This window comes from Ictalurus furcatus, chromosome 10, assembly GCF_023375685.1.
Source record: "Ictalurus furcatus strain D&B chromosome 10, Billie_1.0, whole genome shotgun sequence".
NCBI classification, from domain to species: Eukaryota; Metazoa; Chordata; class Actinopteri; order Siluriformes; family Ictaluridae; genus Ictalurus; species Ictalurus furcatus.
Genome location: NC_071264.1, coordinates 845472 through 871086, shown reverse-complemented (window position 1 = coordinate 871086; position 25615 = coordinate 845472). Strand labels below are relative to the sequence as shown.

The 25615-nt window shown below is 40.8% G+C and overlaps 2 protein-coding genes and 1 pseudogene across 4 annotated transcripts; 1 reads left to right on the top strand and 2 right to left on the bottom strand.

The window, feature by feature from the left end:
* Positions 1-10480: 10480 nt before the first annotated feature.
* Positions 10481-12611, top strand: LOC128614085 (myotubularin-like). The gene is made up of 2 exons (XM_053635380.1): positions 10481-12206; positions 12297-12611. The coding sequence occupies exons 1-2, from the start codon at positions 12057-12059 to the stop codon at positions 12399-12401; spliced, it is 255 nt and encodes an 84-aa protein (XP_053491355.1). The 5' UTR covers positions 10481-12056; the 3' UTR covers positions 12402-12611.
* Positions 12612-14036: 1425 nt separating this feature from the next.
* On the bottom strand, positions 14037-16385 carry LOC128613833 (general transcription factor II-I repeat domain-containing protein 2-like; annotated as a pseudogene).
* On the bottom strand, positions 14760-25267 carry LOC128614061 (E3 ubiquitin-protein ligase UBR2-like). 3 transcript variants are annotated; one of them, XR_008386980.1, is made up of 11 exons: positions 20357-22290; positions 20125-20264; positions 19110-19190; positions 18839-19011; positions 18223-18428; positions 18037-18130; positions 17032-17123; positions 16442-16544; positions 16285-16354; positions 16057-16205; positions 14760-15897 (listed from the first exon to the last, which is right to left on the bottom strand). XR_008386980.1 is itself a non-coding variant. In XM_053635348.1 (9 exons), the coding sequence occupies exons 2-9, from the start codon at positions 23331-23333 to the stop codon at positions 16946-16948; spliced, it is 942 nt and encodes a 313-aa protein (XP_053491323.1). In that variant the 5' UTR covers positions 23334-23467; positions 25143-25267; the 3' UTR covers positions 16812-16945. The 3 variants fall into 3 exon arrangements, 2 of the variants coding, with proteins under 2 accessions (XP_053491323.1, XP_053491322.1); XM_053635348.1 differs by lacking the exons at positions 14760-15897; positions 16057-16205; positions 16285-16354; positions 16442-16544 and adding exons at positions 23313-23467; positions 25143-25267 and having other exon boundaries at positions 16812-17123; positions 20357-20405; XM_053635347.1 differs by lacking the exons at positions 14760-15897; positions 16057-16205; positions 16285-16354; positions 16442-16544 and having other exon boundaries at positions 16812-17123.
* Between the last annotated feature and the right edge of the window lie 348 nt (positions 25268-25615).

Below are 25615 nucleotides of genomic sequence, written 5' to 3'. Positions count from 1 at the left end.
CAAACTGTAGACAAATGACCAACGTTTGAAAGGTTTAAATGTAAAAATGAAAGATTATATTAGTAAAACTGTATGTGCCTTTTGTATTTTTTTTTTAAAAGTCCACGCACAAATACCCTGAGGGTATTGGGGGTTTATTTTATTATAATGAACAAAATCTAATTGAAAAAAAAGTTTAGTTTTTTAAAAAAAAGTCAGATTAATCAGAAAAAAATAATCGTCCGATTAATCAATTATCAAAATAATCGTTAGTTGCAGCCGTACAATAATTAAAGAACAATACATCATACTTTTTATGAGCCTGTGAATATAAACCTGCAATTCCCTTCAAGTCATCATTACTGTATGAGTTGATCTTATAGAAAATTAAAGCGAACCCATCATGGCTTTGAAACATGGCTAATTTTGTTTTAAAGGTCTCGTACAATAGATTTATATGCATTCAAGGTAAAAAAATAAAATAAAAAAAAAGGGTGAGGGTTTAATGTGCTCATAATTTAAATTGCAACATTACCTTTTTTCCACCCAGTGTCAAAAACGACTCGTTAAATGATCCATTCTAAAAGATTCACTCTAAACTCCTCCTTTCAGAGAGCATACGCTGCTCTGATTGGTCAGGTGTCCCAGTCTGTTGTGATTGGTCTACCGCTGTCAGCGTGTCGAAAAGGAAACGCCCACTACCATAACGAGTTTCAGCTCAGTCTGTTCCCGAGCAGCCGATGAAGACCAGATCCAGGGATTTTTATTACAAACCTACGTAGGTTAGTACAGGAAGTAAGTCTGGAATTACTAACGACTTGTTTCAGCTCTTGAGAATCGGTTCCTTCTTTTGTGGGTTAATAACTCCAAGACTTATAAAAAGGTACATCTTACATACCGTACAAACCATATATTCAGCAGAAACTTTTTGTTTCAAAGTAACTGACAGGTGATGAACATTTAGCACATAGCTGGAGGGATATTAGTGATTATGGATCTTCGGGAAACAAACAGTATTTGAACTCGCAGCCGTTCAGGCCACATGCTTGGTCAAACTGCAGATTTGCAGTGTCAGTGTTGTAAAGACTATTGTTACTTGTTACTGGTACTCAGCTGTTGTCAGAAACACTAGACTGGCTCATGCTGGAGTCAAAAGTGAAAGAGTAAAGGCTCACAGGGACAAAACCGTTTAACGTCCTTTTAACTGCACGGATATCTAATCTACAAGTTACCAGGCAACTTGACAACATTCTGCAAGGCAACCCAGTTTGAGGAAAGGCATTACTGTTTGCTCAAACCTTTTGTAGCGTTGAACTACATCATAATGACTAAACTGTAAGGAGAAGTGCAGAGAAGCAGAGCTCTAGCACATTTAATTGATGTCACGTCATGCAGAGCTGATGGAATAGTAACTTTGACATTTGAATGTTTCCCGCTCATGTTCACAAAGCTCCAGCCCAGGACCTATGGTTGCCCATAGAGTGTCTCTAAAATGATTGACAGGAGGCACATCCAAACACAAACAAACTTTCCAGACCAGAAGTCTGTTTTTTTAAACAGGTTTTCTAAGTGACTTGATGCACTTTTGCTAAGGCCACAACTTAATCCATTATTTTTATCATGTTTTACATATCTCCCAGGTTATTTGTACAAGTGAAAAATAAATAAATAAATAAAACTATTGCAACTTTAAAGGAAGATGAACAATGCGCTCATTTTTTTACTTTACAGTCCCCACAAAACAACTTTGAGAGCTGCGATTTGATTCTGTATGACGACGTATTTCTTTTTGAAACAGGAAATAAGAGTGGTGGCATGTTGAAGTGTTACACAACAGCTAACAGTGTTTGGGATACGCCCAGCTCTGAAGAACATTGATGCTAATGAGCTGTTACTGTTGAGCAAGACCCGCCTCAAGACCCACACATTCCTACACATTCTAGAGAGCATTTAATTGGACGAACACAAGTCTAGTGCATGTTGAAGCATTAAAATTGTATCATTTTTCCCCAGAAGTGACTTTTTAAATTCTTTTTTTTTTAAACTATGGTATTGGAGGCCATAACAGATACAAAAACATCTCGAAACACCAGTTTTGATTTCAGGAGCAGCAATTTCAAGACTTTACCAGAACAATCCAGAAAATATATGACAGATAAAAATATAACGATTTTATAGCCAAAATCAAAAAAGAATACAAACAAGTATACAATTAAATTCATTTGACCTGAAATGTGAACAGAACTTCCATCCAAGCCCTAAAACTAGATAAAGAGAACCCAATTAAACAGATGCATTATAGTTTTCACATTTATTCACTGAGCACAATTACCCAACATTAAACACCTTTGCTGAAAAAAGTATGTAAACTTTTGATTTCAGTAACTGGTGTGAGACCTTCGAGCAGCAATAACTTGAAGCAAACATTTCCGATGACTCAATCAATCCTGCACAATGGGTTTGAGGAATTTTGGCTCACTTCTCCTGCTTCAACTCAATGATGCTGGCAGGCTTCTTTGCATGAACTGCTCTTTTTAGGTCCTTTCACAACATTTCTATTGGGTTAAGGTCTGACTTGGCCATTCCAAAATGTTCAATTTCTTCGGCTTTAACCATTTCTCTGTAGATGTACTTGTGTGCTTAAGGTCGTTGTCTCTGCTGCAAGGCCCACTTACAGTTAAGCTTGAGTTCACAGACAGATACCCTGACATTCTCCTGGTACAATCTAGGATTCATAGGTCCATCAATAATGGCAAGCTGGTTCGGACCCAAAGCAGCCCCAAACCATAATGCTGCCACCCCCATGCTTCACGGTTGGGATGAAGTTCTTATGTTGGGATGCTATTTTCAGTTTGCATCAAACAATGATTTTCAATTAAAGCAAGAAGTTCTATTCTGGACTCATCTGTCCACAGAGCATTCTTCCAATAGGCTCCTGGCATTTCCACATGGATTTGAGCAAACTTCAGACAGGCAGCAGTGTTCTTTTATGGAAAGTAGTGGCCTGTAGGTTCTCAGATGTTACCCTGGGGTTCTTTATGACTTACTGTGATATTATTCACCACACCCTTGGAGTGGTCTTTTTGCTGGACGCCCACTCCTTGGGAGAGTAACAGTGGTGCTGAATTTCCTCCATCTGTATGTCATTTACCTCACAGTGGATTGGTGGAAGCCAAACTCTTTAGAAATGGCTCTGTAACCCTTTCCAAGCCGGTGAGCATTGACAACTCTCTTTTTCTGAGGTCCTCAGGAATGTCCTTTGATCGAGGCAGGGCAAACTTCCATAAACCTGTGTGGTGAAGACCAGACTTTGATGGTGAAGACCCAAGTTAATGTTCTTGAAACATGGGCGGGCCTAATTGCCATTCCCTTGATTGAAACGCCTGACTTCAATCAGCCCCATTTAAATGAACTCGTACTCCTAGACTTCACATACCTTTTCCTACAAAGATATTTAACGCTGGATCATTTTTGCTTAATAAATAACTGTAAAAACTACTGGTTTTTTGCATCTGTTGTTAACCGGGTTCTCTTTTACCAAATTTAAGGACTTGGATGAAGATCTGATCAGGTTTCATGTCAAATATATGGAGAAATACAGAAAACTGTAAACGTTAAACTTTCTAGCCGCACAGTAGCTGTAGATCAAATGAGTCATATTTGCTTGCAGTATAAGTAGGTTGCTTATTTGCTTGCAGTCGCTCACGTTTTTGTGGTAGGAAATCGTGTTATTGACACGGAGCTGTCGATGCATGTATGTTTAGACAGGCATGGGCAAACTACGGCCTGAGGGCCATATACGGCCCGTTGTGCTTTTTAATCCGGCTTTAATCCGAACTTGTCCAAATTATATTATTAAACCTCAGTGTGGTGTTTACTCTCTACTTCACTTTTTCGCTTTGCCCTTTGAGCCCTTCTGTAAAAATGAGTGGACCAAAGAAAAGAAAAGTGGACAGTGAGTGCCGAGTGTTTAATAAGGAGTGGACAACAAAATATTTTTCCACTGAAGTCCTATCAACGGTTGTATGCCTGATATGCCAAGAAACTGTTGCGGTTTTCAAAGAATACAATATCAGCCGTCACTTTTCCACGAAGCATGCCAACTACGCTAGCAAGCAGTCAACGCAAGAACGGGCGGCTACGGCTCAGAGGTTGACGGCTAATTTACAGACTCAACAAAAAAATTTTCAGCGACAAACTGCGATTCAAGAGTCAAGTACCAAGGCAAGTTTTTTGCTGGCATTCAAATTACCAAAGGCTAGCAAGCCTTTCTCCGAAGGCGAGTTTTTGAAAGAATGCATGGTAGAGACAGCAGGTCTCCTGTGTCCAGAGAGCAAAGGCAATTTTGAAAAAATCAGTTCATCACACAGGACTGTGACTCGCCGTGTGGAACTAATTGACGAAGATATCGCCAGCGAATTAAACAAAAAGGCGGAGTCCTTTAAGTTATATTCACTAGCACTGGATGAAAGTAACGACATAAAAGACACTGCTCAGCTCCTAATTTTATCCGAGGGATTAACGACAGTTTTGAGATAACGGAGGAGTTTTTGACCATGGAGTCCCTGAAAGGAAAAACTCGGGGAGAGGACTTGTATAACCAGGTGTCTGCTGTCATCGAGAGAATGAAGATAGCTTGGAGTAAACTTGCCAATGTCACCACGGATGGATCGCCAAATTTAACTGGAAAAAACACTGGGCTGTTGAAAAGAATCCAGGACAAAGTGAAGGAGGAAAACCCTGAGCAGGATGTTATTTTCCTTCACTGCATCATTCATCAGGAATCTCTGTGTAAGTCTATATTGCAGCTTAATCATGTCGTGAATCCGGTCGTAAAACTTGTTAACTTTATACGCTGGTTAAGTTTGGGCAAAGTGTTTCAACGAGTGTGGGAGCTCAAAGAGGAAATTATCGCATTTTTGGAGTTAATGGGGAAATCCGACGAATTTCGTGAGTTAAGCGACAACAACTGGCTTTGTGACTTTGCGTTTGCTGTGGACATATTTTCACACATGAATGAGCTGAACGTCAAGCTACAGGGGAAAGATCAGTTTGTGCATGACATGTACACAAATGTTAGAGCCTTCAAATCCAAACTGACTTTATTCTCCAGTCAAATTTCAAACAAATCTCTCTCTCATTCCCCACACTGGCCATGCAGAACGAGGCGTCCCAAAACGTGAAGAAATACAGATCACTAGGCGACCTGCACAGAGAATTCTGCCGTCGGTTCAGCTGGTGTCCTGTCCGCCGTCACAAGACCCTGAAACAGCACCACAGGAGCTGCAATTGGACCTGATCGATCTTCAGTCTGACTCCGTCTTAAAGGAGAAGTTCAACTCTCTTAAACTGAATGACTTTTATGCTTCACTTAATGAAGAGACGTTTCCAAACCTCCGGAGGACGGCACAGAAGATGCTGACATGGTTTGGCTCGACCTACATATGTGAGCAGACATTCAGCGTCATGAACATCAACAAAGCCCCTCACAGATCCAGGTTAACTGACCAACACCTCGGATCTCTCCTGAGAATTGCCACAACAAAACTAACTCCAGAGTTTGATGCACTGGCAAAAAAGGGAGATCAACAACACTGTTCCCACTGAAACTGGACGCAAGTTTCTCTACTGTGTTATCAAATTAATGCATTTGGAAAACAATTGGTACAGTGAGCCTTGCATATTCATGCTTTGCTACCTGTTAAAGGCCAAATCCTTTCATGTAATGGCTTTTACATGTCATTTATATTAGTTCACACAAACACTCCATCCATCTGTTCCTGGCCCGGCCCCTCTGTCAAATTTGAGAACCCATTGTGGCCTGCGAGTGTCGTGAATAAAATCAACCTTTTAGCCTAGGTCAAAAACTTCAGAGACAGAGAGTTTAGTAGATGTCAAAAAGTAAATAAACTTTATTGAAAATCAATAAAGTGTGACAGTCTGCAGAGTGTCTGAATTATGCATACACAAACATGTCTTTATATACCTATCTCCACAGCATAGTCTCTGTAGGTGGGGTTTTGCTTTTCCTCGTTGAAATAGACCAATCTTCTTTTGCCACAATTAAATATTCATGTCTATTCGTTATCTTAAATTTGTGGAGCATGCGCAGTTAGTTGTTTTTCTTGAAAAGGTTTCATGAGGACAAGGTTTCTTTTTACAAAAAAGGTTTCACACAGGCTTGTGTGTCTTGACCTTGACTCCCTTCTTAGGCCTCAATGAGCATCTGTCTGTCTCTATTGGTTGTCCCCGCTGATATCTACCTCCTTTCCCGAGGCCCTCTCCTAACTCCCTAATTTGTATCTGCCTCAAAGTTATTTACTCACGCAAGCGGATATCTACTGCCAATTTTTATTGCTGTGGAGACAGGAGCCAGCTAATACAGAAGAACAATTGTTGTGCACTGAAACACAGAGTTCATTCAACTCAAATCCACTCAGAATAGAACCTGATCAAACATTGTTCTATGGATTTAGATTATGCTTCTAACTGTTGATTATACATATAGATGATGTTTTTTTTTAACCAATATTGATTATACGATAATGCTCGAGTAATAATTCTAAATGTTGGTTACATAATGAATTCACTTCATTAATATATCCAAATGTCAGTTACACATATTGTTTGCACTTCATAGATATTTTCCATACACTCAAGTGGCAGCTTTTTGTCTTGTGGTGTGAGGAACTTCAGCTAGACCCAGTGAAATGCACAATAGCTACAGTCCTGGAGTTCTTACAATAACGTTTCTCAGCGGGTTGGCTCCTTCTACAATCAGGGTTTATGTGGCCACCATTTTGGCCAGTCATGCCCCTGTTGATGGAGCCTCTGTGGGGCAACATCTTCTAACTTCGAGGTTCATGCGTTGTGTCAGGCGGCTGAGGCCGATCTGCAGGCCGCGCATACCTTCCTGGGACCTTTCTGTGGTCCTGGAAGGTCTGTCAGGTGCCCCATTTGAGCTCTTAGAGTGGATCTACTGTCTCAAGCCGGAGGGCTGATTTATTACCCTTGGCCAGAACTATGGAAACTGTGGGTCTGGCCCCTGAGGGGCCCCAACTCATAGATTCTATTCTCACAACTGAGACCATGTTAAATGCTAGAGCACCATCCACAAGGAAATTGTATGCACTCAAGTGGCAGCTTTTTGTCTGGAAATCTAGACTGATAAAAAATGCTTTGTTTTGACAACAGAAACCCTTATAGAATTTGGTAATGGTTTTAATGGGAATTGCATTGGTTTTAATGGAATCTATAATGGTCCCTTAGGACCTCTAATGGTAATTTGCTGCCGTTTATTGGTGGCATGTTATGTCTAGGGGGTACCATTAAGGACCAATAGAACACCTTTGAAATTTGGTAATGGTTTTTAAGGTTTGTAATGGTATTTGTAGTGGAATCCATTAGAATTTCTGTGATGGATTTCAGCAGAGATGTGTCACTATTTCCGCTGATTAAAACACCTACAGCTGAGGAACTTCATTAGGCTAGACCAATAAAAATACTTTGTTTTCACTAATATGGGAAGATTAAAAAAAGAGGGCTATATGTGGGAAAAGAAATGACAAGCGAGGTTACACGGGTTAGTAGCTATCTAGCTAGTGGCTTCAAGCAGTCGTCTATTTGCACGTACAGCATGACAAATAATTAACTGCACTTGAAGCTTTCGTAAAAATTTAAGATAAAAACACCCCAAACTGTATACGGTACCATAACGAAGACCAACTGTATGTTGATACGTGAAATTCTGGAGGGACGTCGGACGGCGTGGCGCGGTGACGTAATGACGTGTGCCGTTAATCCATCTATGATCTATAACATGTAAAACGGGTACATGAGAGGAGTATTCTAAAAGCGACTCATGTAAACACCTTAATCACAGTGTTATCTTATTCAGAATAAGGTCAATAATTAGATTACTGCTGTCCATGTAAACGTAGTGCATGTGTACTGAAGTGCTAACAGTGAAATCTGACTACCAAAACCCCACTATGCAATGAGCCTTCATTAAAAGCACTCACAAAATAAAAACACTACTCACCATCTACATGTGAACTCCCATCCTCACAGAATTCAATTCAATTTTATTTATTTATTTGTATAGCGCTTTTTACAATAGACATTGTCTCAAAGCAGCTTTACAGAAATATCAACATGGTATACAGATATTAAAGGTGCGAATTTATCCCAACTGAGCAAGCCACTGAGTGGCGATGGTGGCAAGGAAAAACTCCCTAAGATGTTTTAAGAGGAAGAAACCTTGAGAGAAACCCGACTCAGAAGGGAACCCATCCTCATCTGGGTAACAACAGATAGTGTGAAAAAGTTCATTATGGATTTATATGAAGTCTGTATGGCCTTAGGAGCAGCCGTAGTCCCAGCAGTCTGGAATTAGAGAAGATTTGAGCTCCATCCAGAGGCAGAAAGGATCTGGATCTCTAGTATCTCCATAAATTCATGTGGGGCTCGGCGAAAGGAGAGAGGGAGAAAAAAGATTATTATGACTGCGAAGTAGTAGAACAGAATCTAGTCAGGGTAGGCTTGAGTAAACAAATACGTTTTAAGCCTAGACTTAAACACTGAGACTGTGTCTGAGTCCCGAACACTAATAGGAAGACTGTTCCATAACTATGGGGCTCTATAAGAGAAAGCTCTTCCCCCTGCTGTAGCCTTCACTATTCGAGGTACCGTCAAATAGCCTGCATCTTTTGATCTAAGTAGGCGTGGCGGATTATATAAAACCAAAAGGTCGCTTAGATATTGTGGCGCGAGACCATTTAGTGCTTTATAGGTTAATAAAAGTATTTTATAGTTAATGCGAGATTTTACTGGGAGCCAATGCAGTATTGATAATATCGGTGTGATATGGTCGTACCTTCTAGTTCTAGTTAGGACTCTAGCAGCTGCATTCTGGACTAACTGGAGCTTATTTATATGCCTACTGGAACATCCAGACAGTAAGGCATTACAGTAATCTAGAGGTGACGAATGCATGAACTAGTATTTCCGCATCATGTAGTGACAATATGTTACTTATTTTAGAAATATTTCTGAGATGAAAGAAGGCTATCCTAGTAATATTATCTACATGAGCATCAAATGATAGGCTGGAGTCAATAATCACTCCAAGGTCTTTAACTGCTGCACATGATGAAACAGAAAGACCATCCAGAGTAACCATGTGATCAGAAAGATTACTTCTAGCTACACGTGGGGCTAATAAAAGTATTTCTGTTTTATCAGAATTAAGTAGAAGGAAGTTAGTTAACATCCAATGTCTAATGTCCTTTACACAATCCTCAGCTTTACTAAGCTTCTGTCTGTCCTCTGGCTTCGCTGAAACATACAACTGTGTATCATCAGCATAACAGTGGAAGATAATTCCATGTTTACGAATAATTTGACCTAGGGGTAGCATATATAAAGTAAAGAGCAGTGGGCCTAAAACAGAACCCTGTGGAACTCCAAAAGTAACCTCAGTACGCATGGAGAATTCACCATTTACATCTACGAACTGATAACGATCGGTCAGATAAGACCTGAGCCAGGAGAGGACTGTTCCCTTAATACCAACAACATTTTCTAATCTATCAAGGAGAATAGTGTGATCTATAGTATCAAAAGCTGCACTAAGGTCGAGTAACACAAGCAGAGAGATACAACCCTGATCGTAGGTCAGTAGAAGGTCATTTACTACTTTAACTAATGCTGTCTCTGTGCTATGATGAGATCTAAACCCTGACTCATACATTTCATGAATGTTATTCCTATCTAAGTACGAGCATAACTGCTTTGCTACAACCTTTTCTAAAATCTTAGAGATGAAGGGGAGATTTGATATTGGTCTATAGCTGGACAATTGAGACGGGTCAAGGTCAGGTTTTTTAATCAGGGGTTTAATAACTGCTAATTTAAGTGATTTAGGTACATAGCCAGTGCTTAGGGAAGAATTGATTATATTTAGAAGTGGTTCAATTACTCCTGGACAAATCTGTTTAAACAAACATGTAGGTACGGGATCTAGTATGCAAGTTGATGAATTGGCTGAAGAGATTAATGTAGCTAGTTCGGTCTCTCTAAGCGAAGCAAAATACTCTAAACATTGATCTGATATTGCTACATTGTCATGTAATGGGTTTGTTACAGTACTGTCCGGTTTTAATTTAATGGCCTGTATTTCACGTCTAATATTTTCAACCTTATCGATGAAAAATTTCATGAGATCTTCACTGCTATGTAATGATTGAGTGTTTCTCTCTGTAGTGGTTTTATTCCTAGTTAATTTTGCTACTGTGTTGAAAAGGAATCTAGAATTGTTTTTGTTGTCTCCTATTAAGGTGGAGAAATAGATTTTTCTAGCATTGCCAAGAGATTTCCTATATTTCAGTAGGCTCTCCTTCCATGCTGTTTGAAATATCACCAGTTTGGTTTGACGCCATTTACGTTCTAATGACTCACAGATGTCCGAACCTCCATCTGAAAAACAAAAAGTGGCACCTTATCCACTGCAGTGTAAGAAAGACATACTGAAAACATGTGACTGTATCTGTAAGAAGGGCTACAATGATAACATGAGGTGATGATGCATTGATGTCATTATCTCAGTTGATTCAAGCCTCATACCACCAACGAGTAGCCCAACAAACCCAGCAATAAAATAATTAGGGATTAACAAATATCAGCTGTTTTGGGGTTTGTGCATGTATAGAGTTAGCACGGGATTTATGTATAGTAATGTGACATGTTGTAGTGGTGAGTTTATTCGAGCATCACATTCTCTTCTCTCCTCTCTTTTCCCCTCCAGGCTAAAGATGGTGGCTATGAGAGCGAAATTTTCTATCCCAATGCGGAACTGAATTTCCTGGAGATTCCCAACATCCATGTGATGCGGGAGTCTCTGTGCAAGCTGAAGGAGGTGGTCTACCCCACCACAGAAGAACTTCACTGGCACTCTGCCGCCTTATAGAATCTGTTTTGCTTCTGTATGGGGTAATAAAGTGTAAAATACAGATCATTCACCATAATTTAATATAAAAATCAGTTACAAAACACATAAAAGTCACAACATCCACTCACCGTGCACTTAAATAGGAACACCTGCTCATTTATACAGTTATCAGCTAATCATGTGGCAGCAGCACAATGCATAAAATCATGCAAATACAGGTCAAGAGTTTCAGTTAAAGTTCACATCAAACATCAGAATGGGGAAGGAATGTGATGTCAGTGACTTTAACCATAGCATAGTTGTTGGAGCCAGATGGGCTGGTTCAAGTATTTCAGAAACTGCTGGGAATTTCACACAGTAGTCTCTAGAATTTTACACAGCATGGTGTCAGGAAAAACCCATAAAAACACTGAGTGAGAGACAGTTCTGTGGGTGGAAACATCTTGTTGATAAGAGAGATCAGAGGAAAGTGACCAGATTGGTCAGAGCTGCCAGGAAGGATATACTGTAGTAACTCATATAATCACTCTTTATAAGCGTGGTTAGCAGAAAAGCATCTCAGCATGCACAACACATCAAACCAAACCACAGAGATCACATTTCCCCCCATTCTGATGTTTGATGTGAGCATTGTATGCATTGTGCTGCTGTCACATGATTGGCTGATTGGATAACTGCATAACTAAGCATTGATATACTTATTACTCAGTAATTGTTTGAACAGGTATGCATGTAGAGAGCAGCAATGTCTAGCCTTATTTAAACAGCTCCTCTCCTAATCGAAGACATTTCACAAAACAGGAAACAGAAGAACATAAGAACGCAGAGCATCTGTTTTGTTTTGTAGTTAGATATTATGCCCTGAACATACATTGCGAATAATTATTACATTTTAATTGTTAAGTACTTATTTAATTCATTAATGTCTACATGTTGTTCTAGACAACTATTTGTGATACCTTGTTTGTGAACCCTTGTGTGTTGTGTTTTACTCAGTCAGTGAAGTGATGGTTGTTTGACCTGACTGTGTGTGTGTGTGTGTGTGTGTGTGTGTGTGTGTAGCTGTTATTAGCAGGTGCAGTGCGTATATAATGGTATAGCAGATAAGGTTGAATGTAGTAAGAGCTCGATGGTGGTGCGCTGCAGTGACGGCTGGGACGGTACGGCTCAGCTCACCTCTCTGGCCATGCTGATGCTGGACTCGCACTACCGCACACTCAGGGGCTTCCAGGTACTGATCGAGAAGGAGTGGATCAGCTTCGGACACAAGCTGGCCTCGGTGCGTATGAGCAGTGAGGGCGTGGTTGTGTGTGGGCGTGTGAACGCATGTATATTTAACCCCATCTTTCTCTCTCTCTGTGTTTCTCAGCGTGTCGGCCTTGGAGATGAGAATCACGCCAACTCGGAACGATCCCCTCTCTTTGTGCAGTTCATCGACTGTGTGTGGCAGATGATGAGACAGGTCAGCTACTGATGCTTTACACCACAACACTGTTGAATTCTCCAATCTAATTGGTCAGAAGGTGTTGGCGACATTTCTGTAACAGCAAGATTCTGATTCCAGCTGCAAGGGAAATTACAGCTTTATAGTGATGTTCGTGTTTCTATAGTAACAGCTCATTGACAGGGTCTAGTATGGTGTACGCAATACATAGTCTAAGCTTAATCGTAAACATATTATAAACATGTTACTTAAAGGACATTTCACTTTCCAGTTTCTCAGTAACATTGCAAGTCTTCTTAATTTCAAGAGTTTTGGGGGGGGGGGGGGGAAGAGAGGTTTGTGAGGGAACTATTGTTTTATTTTAATGTTATAAAATAAGAGATCATAATGAGAACTAACTCCCTTTTCCAGGACATTCCAAATTGTTGTATTGGCTATGCCCCATGTTATTGGTTAAAAAACATAATCTATATGTATAATCAACAGTTAGAAGCATAATCTAAATCCATAGAACAATGTTTGATCAGGTTATATTCTGTGTGGATTTGAGTTGAATGAACTCTGTGTTTCAGTGCACAACAACTGTTCTTCTGTATTAGCTGTCTCCTGTCTCCACAGCAATAAAAATTGGCAGTAGATATTCGCATGCGTGAGTAAATAACTTTGAGGCAGATACAAATTAGGGAGTTAGGAGAGGGCCTCGGGAAAGGAGGTAGATATCAGCGGGGACAACCGATAGAGACAGACAGATGCTCATTGAGGCCTAAGAAGGGAGTCAAGGTCAAGACACACAAACCTTTTTTGTAAAAGAAACCTTGTCCTCATGAAACCTTTTCAAGAAAAACAACTAACTGCACATGTTCCACAAATTTAAGATAGCGCATAGACATGAATATTTAATTGTGGCAAAAGAAGATTGGTCTATTTTCAACGAGGAAAAGCAAAACCGCACCTACAGAGACTATGCTGTGGAGATAGGTATATAAAGACATGTTTGTGTATGCATAATTCAGACACTCTGCAGACTGTCACACTTTATTGATTTTCAATAAAGTTTATTTACTTTTTGACATCTACTAAACTCTCTGTCTCTGAAGTTTTTGACCTAGGCTAAAAGGCTGATTTTATTCACGACACTCGCAGGCCACGATGGGTTCTAAAATTTGACAGAGGGGCCGGGCCAGGAACAGACGGATGGAGTGTTTGTGTGAACTAATATAAATGACATGTAAAAGCCATTACATGAAAGGATTTGGCCTTTAACAGGTACCAAAGCATGAATATGCAAGGCTCATTGTACCAATTGTTTTCCAAATGCATTAATTTGAGAACACAGTAGAGAAACTCACGTCCAGTTTCAGTGGGAACAGTGTTGTTGATCTCCCTTTTTTGCCAGTGCATCAAACTCTGGAGTTAGTTTTGTTGTGGCAATTCTCAGGAAAGATCCGAGGTGTTGGTCAGTTAACCTGGATCTGTGAGGGGCTTTGTTGATGTTCATGACGCTGAATGTCTGCTCACATACGTAGGTCGAGCCAAACCATGTCAGCATCTTCTGTGCCGTCCTCCGGAGGTTTGGAAACGTCTCTTCATTAAGTGAAGCATAATAGTCATTCACTTTAAGAGAGTTGAACTTCTCCTTTAAGACGGAGTCAGACTGAAGATCGATCAGGTCCAATTGCAGCTCCTGTGGTGCTGTTTCAGGGTCTTGTGACAGGGGACAGGACACCAGCTGAACCGACAGCAGAATTCTCTGTGCAGGTCGCCCAGTGATCTGTATTTCTTCACGTTTCGGGACGCCTCTTTCTGCATGGCTAGTGTGGGGGAATGAGAGAGAGATTTGTTTGAAATTTGACTGGAGAATAAAGTCAGCTTGGATTTGAAGGCTCTAACATTTGTGTACATGTCGTGCACAAACTGATCTTTCCCCTGTAGCTTGACGTTCAGCTCATTCGTGTGTGAAAATATGTCCACAGCAAACGCAAAGTCACAAAGCCAGTTGTTGTCGCTTAGCTCAGGAAATTCGTCGGATTTCCCCATTAACTCCAAAAATGCGATAATTTCCTCTTTGAGCTCCCACACTCGTTGAAACACTTTGCCCAAACTTAACCAGCGGACCCGAGAGTGGTAGAGGAGTCCTGGTGATCCGCATCAGTTTCCTCCAGAAACGTAAGAAACTGACGATGCTGAAGTCCCCTTGCTCATATAAAGTTAACAAGTTTTACGACCGGATTCACGACATGATTAAGCTGCAATATAGACTTACACAGAGATTCCTGATGAATGATGCAGTGAAGGAAAATAACATCCTGCTCAGGGTTTTCCTCCTTCACTTTGTCCTGGATTCTTTTCAACAGCCCAGTGTTTTTTCCAGTTAAATTTGCCGATCCTTCCGTGGTGACATTGGCAAGGTATCTTCATTCTCTCGATGACATGAGACACCTGGTTATACAAGTCCTCTCCCCGCGTTTTTCCTTTCAGGGACTCCATGGTCAAAAACTCCTCCGTTATCTCAAAACTGTCGTTAATCCCTCGGATAAAATTAGGAGCTGAGCAGTGTCTTATGTCGTTACTTTCATCCAGTGCTAGTGAATATAACTTAAAAGACTCGGCCTTTTTGTTTAATTCGCTGGCGCTATCCTCGTCAATTAGTTCCACACGGCAAGTCACAGCCCTGTGTCCTGTGTGATGAACTGATTTTTTCAAAATTTCCTTTGCCTATTTGACTATTATATTTGTTTGAGGCAGCTGCATTGTGGTCGTGAAACCAGCTACCGTTACGCTCCGTGTAATTTAAGAGATAGAGTGCAACGTGTTAGTATCATTATCAAATACCTGTGTTATAAACTACCTCTTAATGGACCACCATGCATCGCCATTCAGCCCGTGTCCTGTCAGCTAAATGTAGCCTCATGTCACTAATAATTATTCACATGTTCATGCTTTTAATAAATCTTTTTATCCTGCCACTATATCAGTGAATTTAAACTAATGCTTGCATTCAGAGTATAAGGGGTGTGTGTGCGTTTAGGAGTGCACCTTAGCACTTGTTATTAGCACTGTTTTATTAGTCCTTGTCAGACAGTGTTTGATAACTAAAATATCAGTCCGTAGTCAAGAAGCAAGCGAGGGTCAGGCGATCATGCAAACAAAACAAACGGGGCAAGACAGAAATCGTGGTCGGGGACGTAAGCAAAGGTCAAAGTCACTTATCGAATAAACACAGTAGGTAACGCTTGGAGAACGACAGAGAAACTAGTCTGCTGAACGTTTACTTCTCAAAGTGTCTCTGTATCCGTGGTGAGTGGACAAGGTGATTGGCTGCAGGTGTGTGAGATCAGAACTCCGGGGAGGTGAGCGCATGCGTGTGTGGGAAGTGTAGTCCTCAGCGGCCATGTTAGAAGTGGGTGTTGCTTCTCGGGAAACCGAGTCCTGGCTGGGCTGAGATATGACAATAAGTTGGGTTGTCATACCTGTCTACAGGGTAAACTTCCAAACAAAGGCTTCTCCTCATCTACCAATAATCTCTCTGTACAAAATACAAGCACAGAAAAACAACAAATGCATATCATAATGTTCTTTACCAAAAAGAACAACATTTTTACTAACTACCCCTTAACACAGGTCAGTGAATACTGTAAATCTTATACATGAATTCTTAGTCTGTAAGAAATGGGTGCAGACTGACCTATAGACTGGATGGTGTAAGAACAGCTGCCCCAGCACATGATAGGCACACAGGGGTCCTGCTCATTAGGGTGCACCTTAAGGCCAACTTTATAAGTTGCGGTCCCAAATGTCATCAGCATCTCCCTTATGGAGCTTGAATAAGGGTTGCTATCAAAACACATCACAGGTCAGTGTTAAAGACACGGTCAGAGACGCAGTTGTGAAAGGAAACAGTGGGTATGCTTACACTGGTGTGTGGTCCAGCCTGAAACTCTCAGGAGGAGGAGAGTCCTCCACAGTCTCTGTCTCACCAGCATCTAAAAGACAAACACCACAATATGACTGCATGTGCACGCATACACACACAAATAAGGAGCACACGCACTATATATGATGAGACTCACTTGTTGGCTTGGCTCTCTTATGAGCAGAGTGCAAGGCTCTGATCTGCTTATATACGTTGTATTCAGCCAATGAGCCAGACCTGGCTGCTCACTATTGCTGTAACTACAAACATGCATGCATTTTACTATTTAACCAGAGAAAATGTCAAACTCAATGGGACAACTGGCAAATTTACTGTAATAAACTGAGTCAGTGTGACTAAATATCATGCAACGGCAGTGGATTAGCCATCTTACATAAGCAGAAATTCTATACTCTGATCTCAACATGGCAAGACATGCAATTCAGCTAAAGATATCATCAATTCCCTTGGTATAAAATATATATAAATAAATAAGAGGAATAATGGAATGGGGTATGCACTGTTACAGTGTCATTCTGTACCCTTCCATGGCATTTCATAGGCAAGTTTGCATTAGTTACAGAACCACTACAACTAATTCGCCAATGCAATGGTTAAAATATTAAGCGGTCCGGATTCAGAGCAACTCCACTTAGAATAATCACAACCACAAGTTTGTATGTGAGTACCTGCAGGTGGTCTCAGTGAGGGTCAGGAGAGGAATGACGGTGTTACTGCGACACTTACAGAGTGGACACAAGTACTCCCCATTCTCTACATCGTAACTGGTTTGCTCATGCAGCCACTGCGCATCCTGACTCTGGAGTGTCTCAAAGTATCTGTAAGAGAAAATAACTCGAAGATTAAGAGACCATTATTTGACAACCTGTCAAATTTCCATGAGCTTTATATGTACCATGCAATCACAGACATGACCGAACTGGTCAGATCTATTAAGCAGTGACAAGCAAACTGATCCACTGAGCTGTTAAGCTTGACATGGATGTAGGATTGACGTGGGAACACCATATACTGCTTGTAAAGCTATCCGAGGTAACATTCTTCAGGAGTGTAAACTGTTGGACAGCACTCCCCTCCATTGAAGAACGGGAACATATGAAAAGTATTTTTGATTGGGAAGCACACAGCACATGGCGGAATCTGACGTCCTCAACAACCGAGCATTGCTGATTACCAAGCGTAACAAGTTCCATCACCTGATTTCTTTAGCTTTTGATACTCACTGCACTTACTCCTAAGGTCAGATCAGGTTAACGTTCTTTGCTTCCCCATGAGGCGCAATAAGTTTACAGACTATGAAAGTAACACTAGCTTGATCCAAGACAGTGAAAAATAGTCAAGTGCACATAGCAAGCTTTGTTTCATGCTTTGTGTCGATGATCAGCTCACCGTATTGGGTCAAAAAATATATATATCTGCAGATCGCATATTTAAGCCAAACACATCCAATTTGGATCTACATCTCATCGATCACCACACATCCATGAAGACTTTCCTGTACATCACAGATTAGATTTTTTACTTTTCAGTCACAAAAAATCCAGACTGATTGATTAATATTAGCTAATTTATTGTGATTGCTCATATAGAGGTCATATTTTCTAGACAAACTATTTACTGTTAGCTGCTGATTCTATTGCCTATATCCACAAACATTTGAAAGCAGCAAAACTTTTTATTTGGGATTAAGTAGAAGGCTGTCTAGAAGTAACATTTTGCCCAACTCCTCACCTCTGCCAGCAGTGAGAGTGCATGATGTGGCCACAGCTGCCGGTATGGGTACCAAAGGACAGGTCAGGGTGCATGAAGAGGGGATCATAGCTCTCTGGAACACACATGTATCCTCCAGAAATAAGCACACTGGCTACTCAAACCTATTCAATTACTTGACTTGCACACTGTAAACCATAACCTTACCTGGATTGTGAGGGGGTCTTTTGCGGTTCTTGGACATGACCGTAGAGCGTTGGACAAAGGCAGCGAGCACCATGGCGGTGCCATCAGGTAGGATCTCCTGCGCTTCGTGACACAGGATACACATCTCCACCTGCCTCCTCTCTCCTCCTCTGGCACGCCAACGACGAGGTCCCACACACACCAGAGCACTGTCACATGAACTGGGGCTGTACCAAGCAGAGACGGATGGTTACAAGTACACTATAACCTTAATTTTATGTTAAGGTCCCTCTGAATTTGTTAAAATAATCAATGTTGAATAAACGGGTTCATCTTTTTTAATCACCAGGAAATTGCTAAAAATGGCCTAGGATCCTCTCTACTCATTTACCCCAACAGAAAATGCTCTAAATGAATATGCAAGATAAAGAGTTTAAGGATGGGAATTTACTTATGTTATGTGAAGGCCACCATTATATGCAATAACTTTTAGGACAAAGAACAGACAACTGCTCAGCAAAGTCAAGGAAGTGTTGATGCATGCATTTACTGACATAAATGTACTGACTGGATATTGAGAATACAATACAAGTTGACTTATTAAGAACACTGCGTCACTACGAGCATGCTTAGGTACCTATGCTCTGCTGATGTAGAGGCTGAGGCGTCCAGATCCTCTGAATCCTGCGTGAGCAGATCTATGTACTTATTGATAAAATGACTCTGGCTCTCTAATGTTTGAGCCATGGTCTTTTTCCAGCACAGTTCAGCTTTCTTTTTTCTCCCTGCTTTGTCTTTGTCACACACAGTCTGCAACACACACACACACACGTAGATTTAAGCTCTTCAACACTTTAAAGGGTAATGGTTAATATGTCTGTGGAATAGAAAGTTGCTCAAAGTCGGACCTCCTTGTGACAGTGCCCTGTTCCTTCACAGGGAGGTGCAGCAGCTGTGCACTCACGCATCGTTTTAATGCTAACCACCATCTGTGTAGAAAAAGATACATAATTTAGGAAAATACTTTTACAAGAAAACGATACAGCAGTGCAGTTAGAACTACATGCACACACAATCAAAGGCTTGCAAAACTAAGCAGATGTTCAATAGAACACATTTGTGCACTAAAAAGTATATACACACGCACACCATACCATTAAATACTGAAGATGCATTACAATTTTACTAACATTTAATTGGCCTGTTTCTCTTCAAAGTACATACTACAATACATCATTAGCCTTGGCCTACACCATGGCCTTTATATGTACATGTTCTGCCTGGTGCAGGTGTCCTGACAGTTTTCACTATATGGAAAATAAAATGCACACATCACAGTGCATGGAAATTCAGTTTGTGTAGTAAGCAATCCTTACATGTCATTTAAATATTCATGTTGACATACAGCTTTTAAGTAATACGCACAATAAGCCACATCAAAACACCCCTAGGGCCACCTACAGATGATCAGCAGCAAAACCGCTTTGTGACAGTGAAGCATTTGTGCTTCACCGTGGTGAGAGGTGCTGCTTTGCCTACCGGCCACGCCACCTTCAGCAGTGTTGCACTGCTTGGATTTCAAACAGGTCTTGATGATGCAGCACTGCTTTAAACTTCATGGTAAAAACGCTCATCTTTTGTATGTTGCGCCTACCTTCAGTGAGCGAATTGTAAAACATGCTAGGCTGCCACCTGGTGGACAAATTAGGTGCACGCATAGAGAGAGTAAGGCAAATTGCAAACATAATCAAGATGTAATTTTACTTTAAGGATTCAGCGAATCATGTCTCTGTGCACTTCCAAGTGAGGCGCGCACTGCAAGGTCTCTAACAGAGCCAGGATGCTTGGAGTGTTGCCGGGGGCTTCATTTTGTTGAATTTACGACACTATCATGTCATTTTAACAAAACATCCAAACATTTACCCTCTGCAGCATGGACTCAGACCAGTGTCCTCCACTGGGCTCCATAGCCCACTGCAGCACAGCTCCCAGCATGCCAAGCAGCACGTCACACTGCAGAATGTTTCCCAAGCTGGCAAACAGTGGGCAGAATGGAGGCAGGGCTACGACACACAGACACTCACACTTCAGCAATCTGCATTCAACTGACCAATCATTTTCAGATATGACTACAATCACTGAAGAAATAGCTTACCTGGGTCCTCTCCATTCTGTCTCTTAAGCTTTCGCTGAGCTTCCTCTGCCTGTATCCAAAATAAACAACATAAAAATTTAGAAAAACCATTAGTGCTCATGTGACTAAAGAGAATTACTAAACCTGCCAAAAGCAGCACATCACCTTAAGGACATCCTCAGCACTAACAGCCGAATCAAAATGCAAATGGATAAGTGCATATATTGAGCTTCCAAAGAGCATTTCCTAATTAGACCACTAGGCACTCAAACTGGTATTTTGTCATTTATGTGCTTTTCTTTATCAATCACACAATCTGACAGAGGCTCTACACTTAAGAGAAGGAACTAAAGAATGAAGTGACACGTGAGTTGCAGACAGTTTTAGTTACTGCGTAGCAGGAGCTCGGGTACATGCTTTAAGTAGTGAATTATTATTTACAAAAACTGTTTTCAGAATTGTAATGCTGTTCTCTCCAGGGAAGGGGTCACAATGTTAACTGATGTCTGCCCCAGAGACAATAACAGCACCGAGACTCTTCCCATGATGTCTAACCTGAAATCTTCCTGTAATGCTGCAGACCGAGGGGTCCTGGTCCATGCCACCATGGAGGACATTTTAAGCTCATTGTAAAACACTGATTTTGAGTTTCTTGAACCATTTGTGTGTTCATTTGGAAGTATGCTTGGCTCTTTATCTTGTTGAAAGCCAAGTCTGAACCTCCTGGCAAAAGCAAGCTAAAGGTTCTGGGCTAAAATGAGATTGCTCCACCTACCCCCTCTCTCTCTGCTTCAGCGGTTCAACCCCAGATACCAGGCAGAAATTACTTCATGTATACAGAGATCCCCAAACTATACACCGAAACCAGACCTCATTTCAGAACATCTCAAAGAAAAAACATTTTATGCCTACATATTTATTATATATCTATTTTGTAATTGCTTTTTTTTATATATTATGTGACTGTTGCCACTATTGTTTTTTATAATACTCAAGTGTTTAAATAAAGGAGTTAAAAGTATTATTTATTTATACACAAAGTGGTATCGAGTATTTTTGCTGGTATCAGTACCGACTACTAGATTTTTGGTATCGTGACATCCCTAGATTGGACATTCTATGTTTGAGTTATAACAACTTCCTTTTTCATGGTGAAACTTCTAAATTTGTGAGAGCGCCACGCCCATGGCGAGCAGCAAAAATTCAAAAGCTTCGCAATTTAGCATCGTCAATGCCTTTAGATGAGACTGACCGAATGTGATGCCGAACTGATGAAAGCTCTAGGAGGAGTACGTTAAAGTACAAGGCCTGGAAATGGCAAAAAACGGAGGAAAAAATTAAGAGAAAAATCAAAATGCTGACTTCCTGTTGAGTTTAGGGTATGGGTTCAAGAGACCTTTTGGTACATATTGGCATCTTACACATGTTTACCAAATTTCGTACATGAAGGTGAAACGTAGTGCGAGGTGCACATTGGTGAAATTTTGTAGGTGGCGCTATCGAGCCATTTTGCCACACCTAAGTTAAATGACCAAATAAACATAATTTTGCCATACTTTAACAAGTGTGTGAAATAATAGTTTGAGCATTCCAATGATGTCAAATGCGCATTTAAAACATAGGGGGTGCTATGGAGCCTATGAGGCACAACTATGATAAAATGCAACATCACATCAATTAATGTCGTAAGACAAATGCATTTGCAAAGTTTCATGGATTTTCAGCCATGTTAAGTCTCTCAAAACACCATGGGAAACTTTGAAAATCCAACATTTCATCCAACATGACCAACTTCCTGTTGGGTGGAGTCAGATACAACCATGTAAACCTTGATGAACTTTGAGAGCAATGACTATGGTACATCACGTGCACATCGGAGCAACTTCATCCTGACCATCGCCTGCATTCGGGGGTGCTATGGAGCTCCTCGACCATGCCCTATGTAACTTAAATTTTCACCGGTGCTGGTGCGTTTGCCAAGTTTCGTGAGTTTTCGGGTATGTTTAGGCACTTAAAAACCACACGAATGCATGAAAAAATTAATAATAATTTAAAAAAAAGGAGCAGATCCAATAGGGCTTCGCAGCAGCGGTGCTCGGGCCCTAAAAAGCAGTATAAAGCACCAACAGAAGACACAGAAGCACAAAAGAGCAAAGGCAAGTAAGGATAATTACAGAAACGGTTACATTACAGAGATCCCCACAATGTGATCCATGACCACAGTAACATGACAAGAAGCTTCACCTCAGACCAATCACCGATTGTTGTAGGAAGGTGAAAGTGGCTTCCTTAAAATATTTTTACCTCAAAGTGATTTGTAGCACACACACACACACACACACACACACACACACACACAGTGGAAATGGTGTAGCAGAAGTCATGCACCTATTTTGGGGGGGGGAAAAAGGGGGGGGGGCCTGATACTTTGTACCTGATGCATCATCTTTTATAATTGTGATTAATGGTCCATTAGAGAAGAAAAAAAAATCCATTCCATTCTTTGATTACTTATTTGGCATACAGTGAATATTCACACTTTAAGGGCTTGTGGAACATTTTCCAAAATGCACTTAAATGGGGTAAATTGTGTACATTGAACCGAGAGTACCAGACATGTTTGCTAAAAGCAATACAAAGGCTTGATTCACACTGCAGGAATTTTATATTGTGTGTTTAGATTTTTTCTTTTAGACAGACTGTTCAACTGAAAATTTGTTCTGGTGAATGACAGGCATTCAAAATCTTTCTGCAGAACTCTGTTGAAGATTCTGTACATCAGAGATTCATCTGAACTTCAACAAAACATTTCACATGTATAGAGTTTTGTCTACGTTCATCAAGTAATCACATTTATAAGTTTATTTATTAATCATGACAGCTCTACTGTGCACGTCTATTACACAACTATCAGTGCTGTTCTGCTGGATATCGGCTCATTTCTGGAGCAGAACAAACTAAAGTTCATTAGACTTACCTCTTGATCAATGAGGGTCATCACATGTTGGATTTCGGGTATTTCACTGCCTCTCGGTGTTGTACAATTGCAGGAGCCGTGGGAGGTGCTGATCAAGCCCTTCAAAGAAAGCCTTCTTTAAGTCAGGTGACAAGCCTGCACAACTCAAACACAACCTGTTGAAGAGAACCAAATTTAAAATAGTCAAGAGACAAATCTCCACCATTCTGAAGGCATAAAGTACATATTCATGTGTAAGCAAACATTTGTTTTATCTATGGAAAATAAATGAACATTAGAACAGATTTACTTGTCTCTGACTGAACAAAGCAGGCCATATTAAACTGGGTTAAATATACAAATCCACACAGTTCACCAGTCCAACAGAATCTGTAGAACACATTAGCAATACTTCTGCTCTGTTTAGACCCAGAAAAAATAAAATACTTACTTTAGTATGAAATTTCTGTCGAGTGTCTACCATGGGGTCGGGATTTACGGTCTGTGAACACGTGCTGATTACACGTGCAGGAAAAGCAACCCACACGTGCAACCCTGACCGAGTGAGAACGACTCAAACGATTCAAGAAGAGGATTCTGAATCGGTTCATTTAAAGAATCATTACCAAAGCCGCTCATCCTACTTCGATGGTTTGATAACAGCAGCCCGTCTTACAGAGTGCTGCAGGAATGAGTCGTGAAACCCAGAAACGAGTCAGCGTATTAGCACTTCCGTCAATGGGGTTTTGGGTTAAATGCCGGAAATAAGGTCTGTGGTGAACACAAGCTCAAGATGTTTTTACGTTTATCTCGACACACAGCCTAGTGAGAGACTTTTTATTATTTTAAGGGACATTTCCTGAAGAAAATGTGAGTGGTGCTTGCTGTGGCAAAATTTGGATCGGGCGCCAATACTTTTGAGAGCCAACGCTAAGGGCACCAATAGTTTTGAGAGCCGGACGCGTAGGGCACCAATACATTTGAGAGCTGGCCGCGTAGGGCGGCAATAGATTTGAGAGCCGGACACCTAGGGCACCGATAGATTTGAGAGCCGGACGCCTAGGGCACCGATAGATTTGAGAGCCGGCCGCGTAGGGCGCCAATAGATTTGAGAGCCGGACGCGTAGGGCGCCAATAGATTTGAGAGCCGGACGCGTAGGGCGCCAATACTTTTGAGAGGCGGAGATCTAAAAATAGTAGTGATACACAAGCTTGGTTGCAGTCGTGTTTATTAAGGAAAGCTACAAGGTTACAGATGTGAGGTTCTGACCTTTACGGTACAGTGAGGATGAGCAGAACATCTATACAGCATGGAACTGTGAATAGACTCAGTGTCTGTGGACTCATGTACACACAGTTTGGTGAGATTATGCTACAGGAACAGTCAAAATACACCATGGCCTTGAATGTTTTGGCCCTGTCGTAAACACTAAACAATCACAACTACTCTGTTGAGAGCGAGAAGTGACCTCACAGAGTGGTGTGTGTTGACGTCCATTTTATATAGTTACTGTTTCTGATAGAAAATCGATCTCCCTCGCGCTCTCTCAATACTGCATTGTAACAGTGTGGGACAGAGACCCAAACAGCAAGGTGAAAATGATCTCTCTGCAAAACATGCGTAAAAGTCGTTTAAACAGATTACACAGGGTCTCTTTTTCCTGCAAGGGGTATGTCAACTTCCGACCACAACTATATACCCACCCAGCTACCAACACGCACACATACACACAAACGCACGCGCACACACTAATTCAGCCACTTAAAAACAGCAAGGACTTTTATAAACAATTAAAAATAGACTATAATATGAACATTTTAACAAATTAATAAATAGCGCAAAAAACACACCAGTTAAAACACTGTAAATACCCTCCTTTATCAAAAGTCTGCTCTTGCGCCCACACTCTCGATCTGATGCCAGCTGGAGCCACCTCTTCATGGTCCCCTCAACCTCCATCGCTGCAGCTTTAGCCGTGAGGAGGTTTCTATGAACTGCAGCTTTGGAATAAAGCAACACATATCGTAAGGTCATTATGAATCTTAAGCATTAATTACACTTATACCATGGTCAGTGTGAATACTGGATCCTGATTGGCTGGAAGGTGTGCATTATAACTGTTTATTATTATTAAAGTCCATGGATGTTTTTTTTTTCCTCTGTTGTTTTTCTTTCGTCTTTGTAATTCACTCACAATCTGTATAAAGACCCTCTCAGCGGGGATATGACACTGATTATTAATCAATTTACACCTTGTTTTCCAGATTTTATAGTTAACGGTGCATATAACAAACCAGTAAAAGTATTTTACTTTTTTTTGGAT

Coding starts and splice junctions, on each gene's coding strand:
- LOC128614085 (XM_053635380.1), top strand. CDS start 12,057: ATGGTGGTGCGCTGCAGTGACGGCTGGGACGGTACGGCTCAGCTCACC. Junction 12,207..12,296: donor TCGGACACAAGCTGGCCTCG/GTGCGTATGAGC, acceptor TGTGTTTCTCAG/CGTGTCGGCCTTGGAGATGA.
- LOC128614061 (XM_053635347.1), bottom strand. CDS start 20,456: ATGAGCACTAATGGTTTTTCTAAATTTTTATGTTGTTTATTTTGGATA. Junction 20,265..20,356: donor ACAGAATGGAGAGGACCCAG/GTAAGCTATTTC, acceptor TGTGTGTCGTAG/CCCTGCCTCCATTCTGCCCA. Junction 17,124..18,036: donor CACTCTCACTGCTGGCAGAG/GTGAGGAGTTGG, acceptor TTTCTCTTACAG/ATACTTTGAGACACTCCAGA.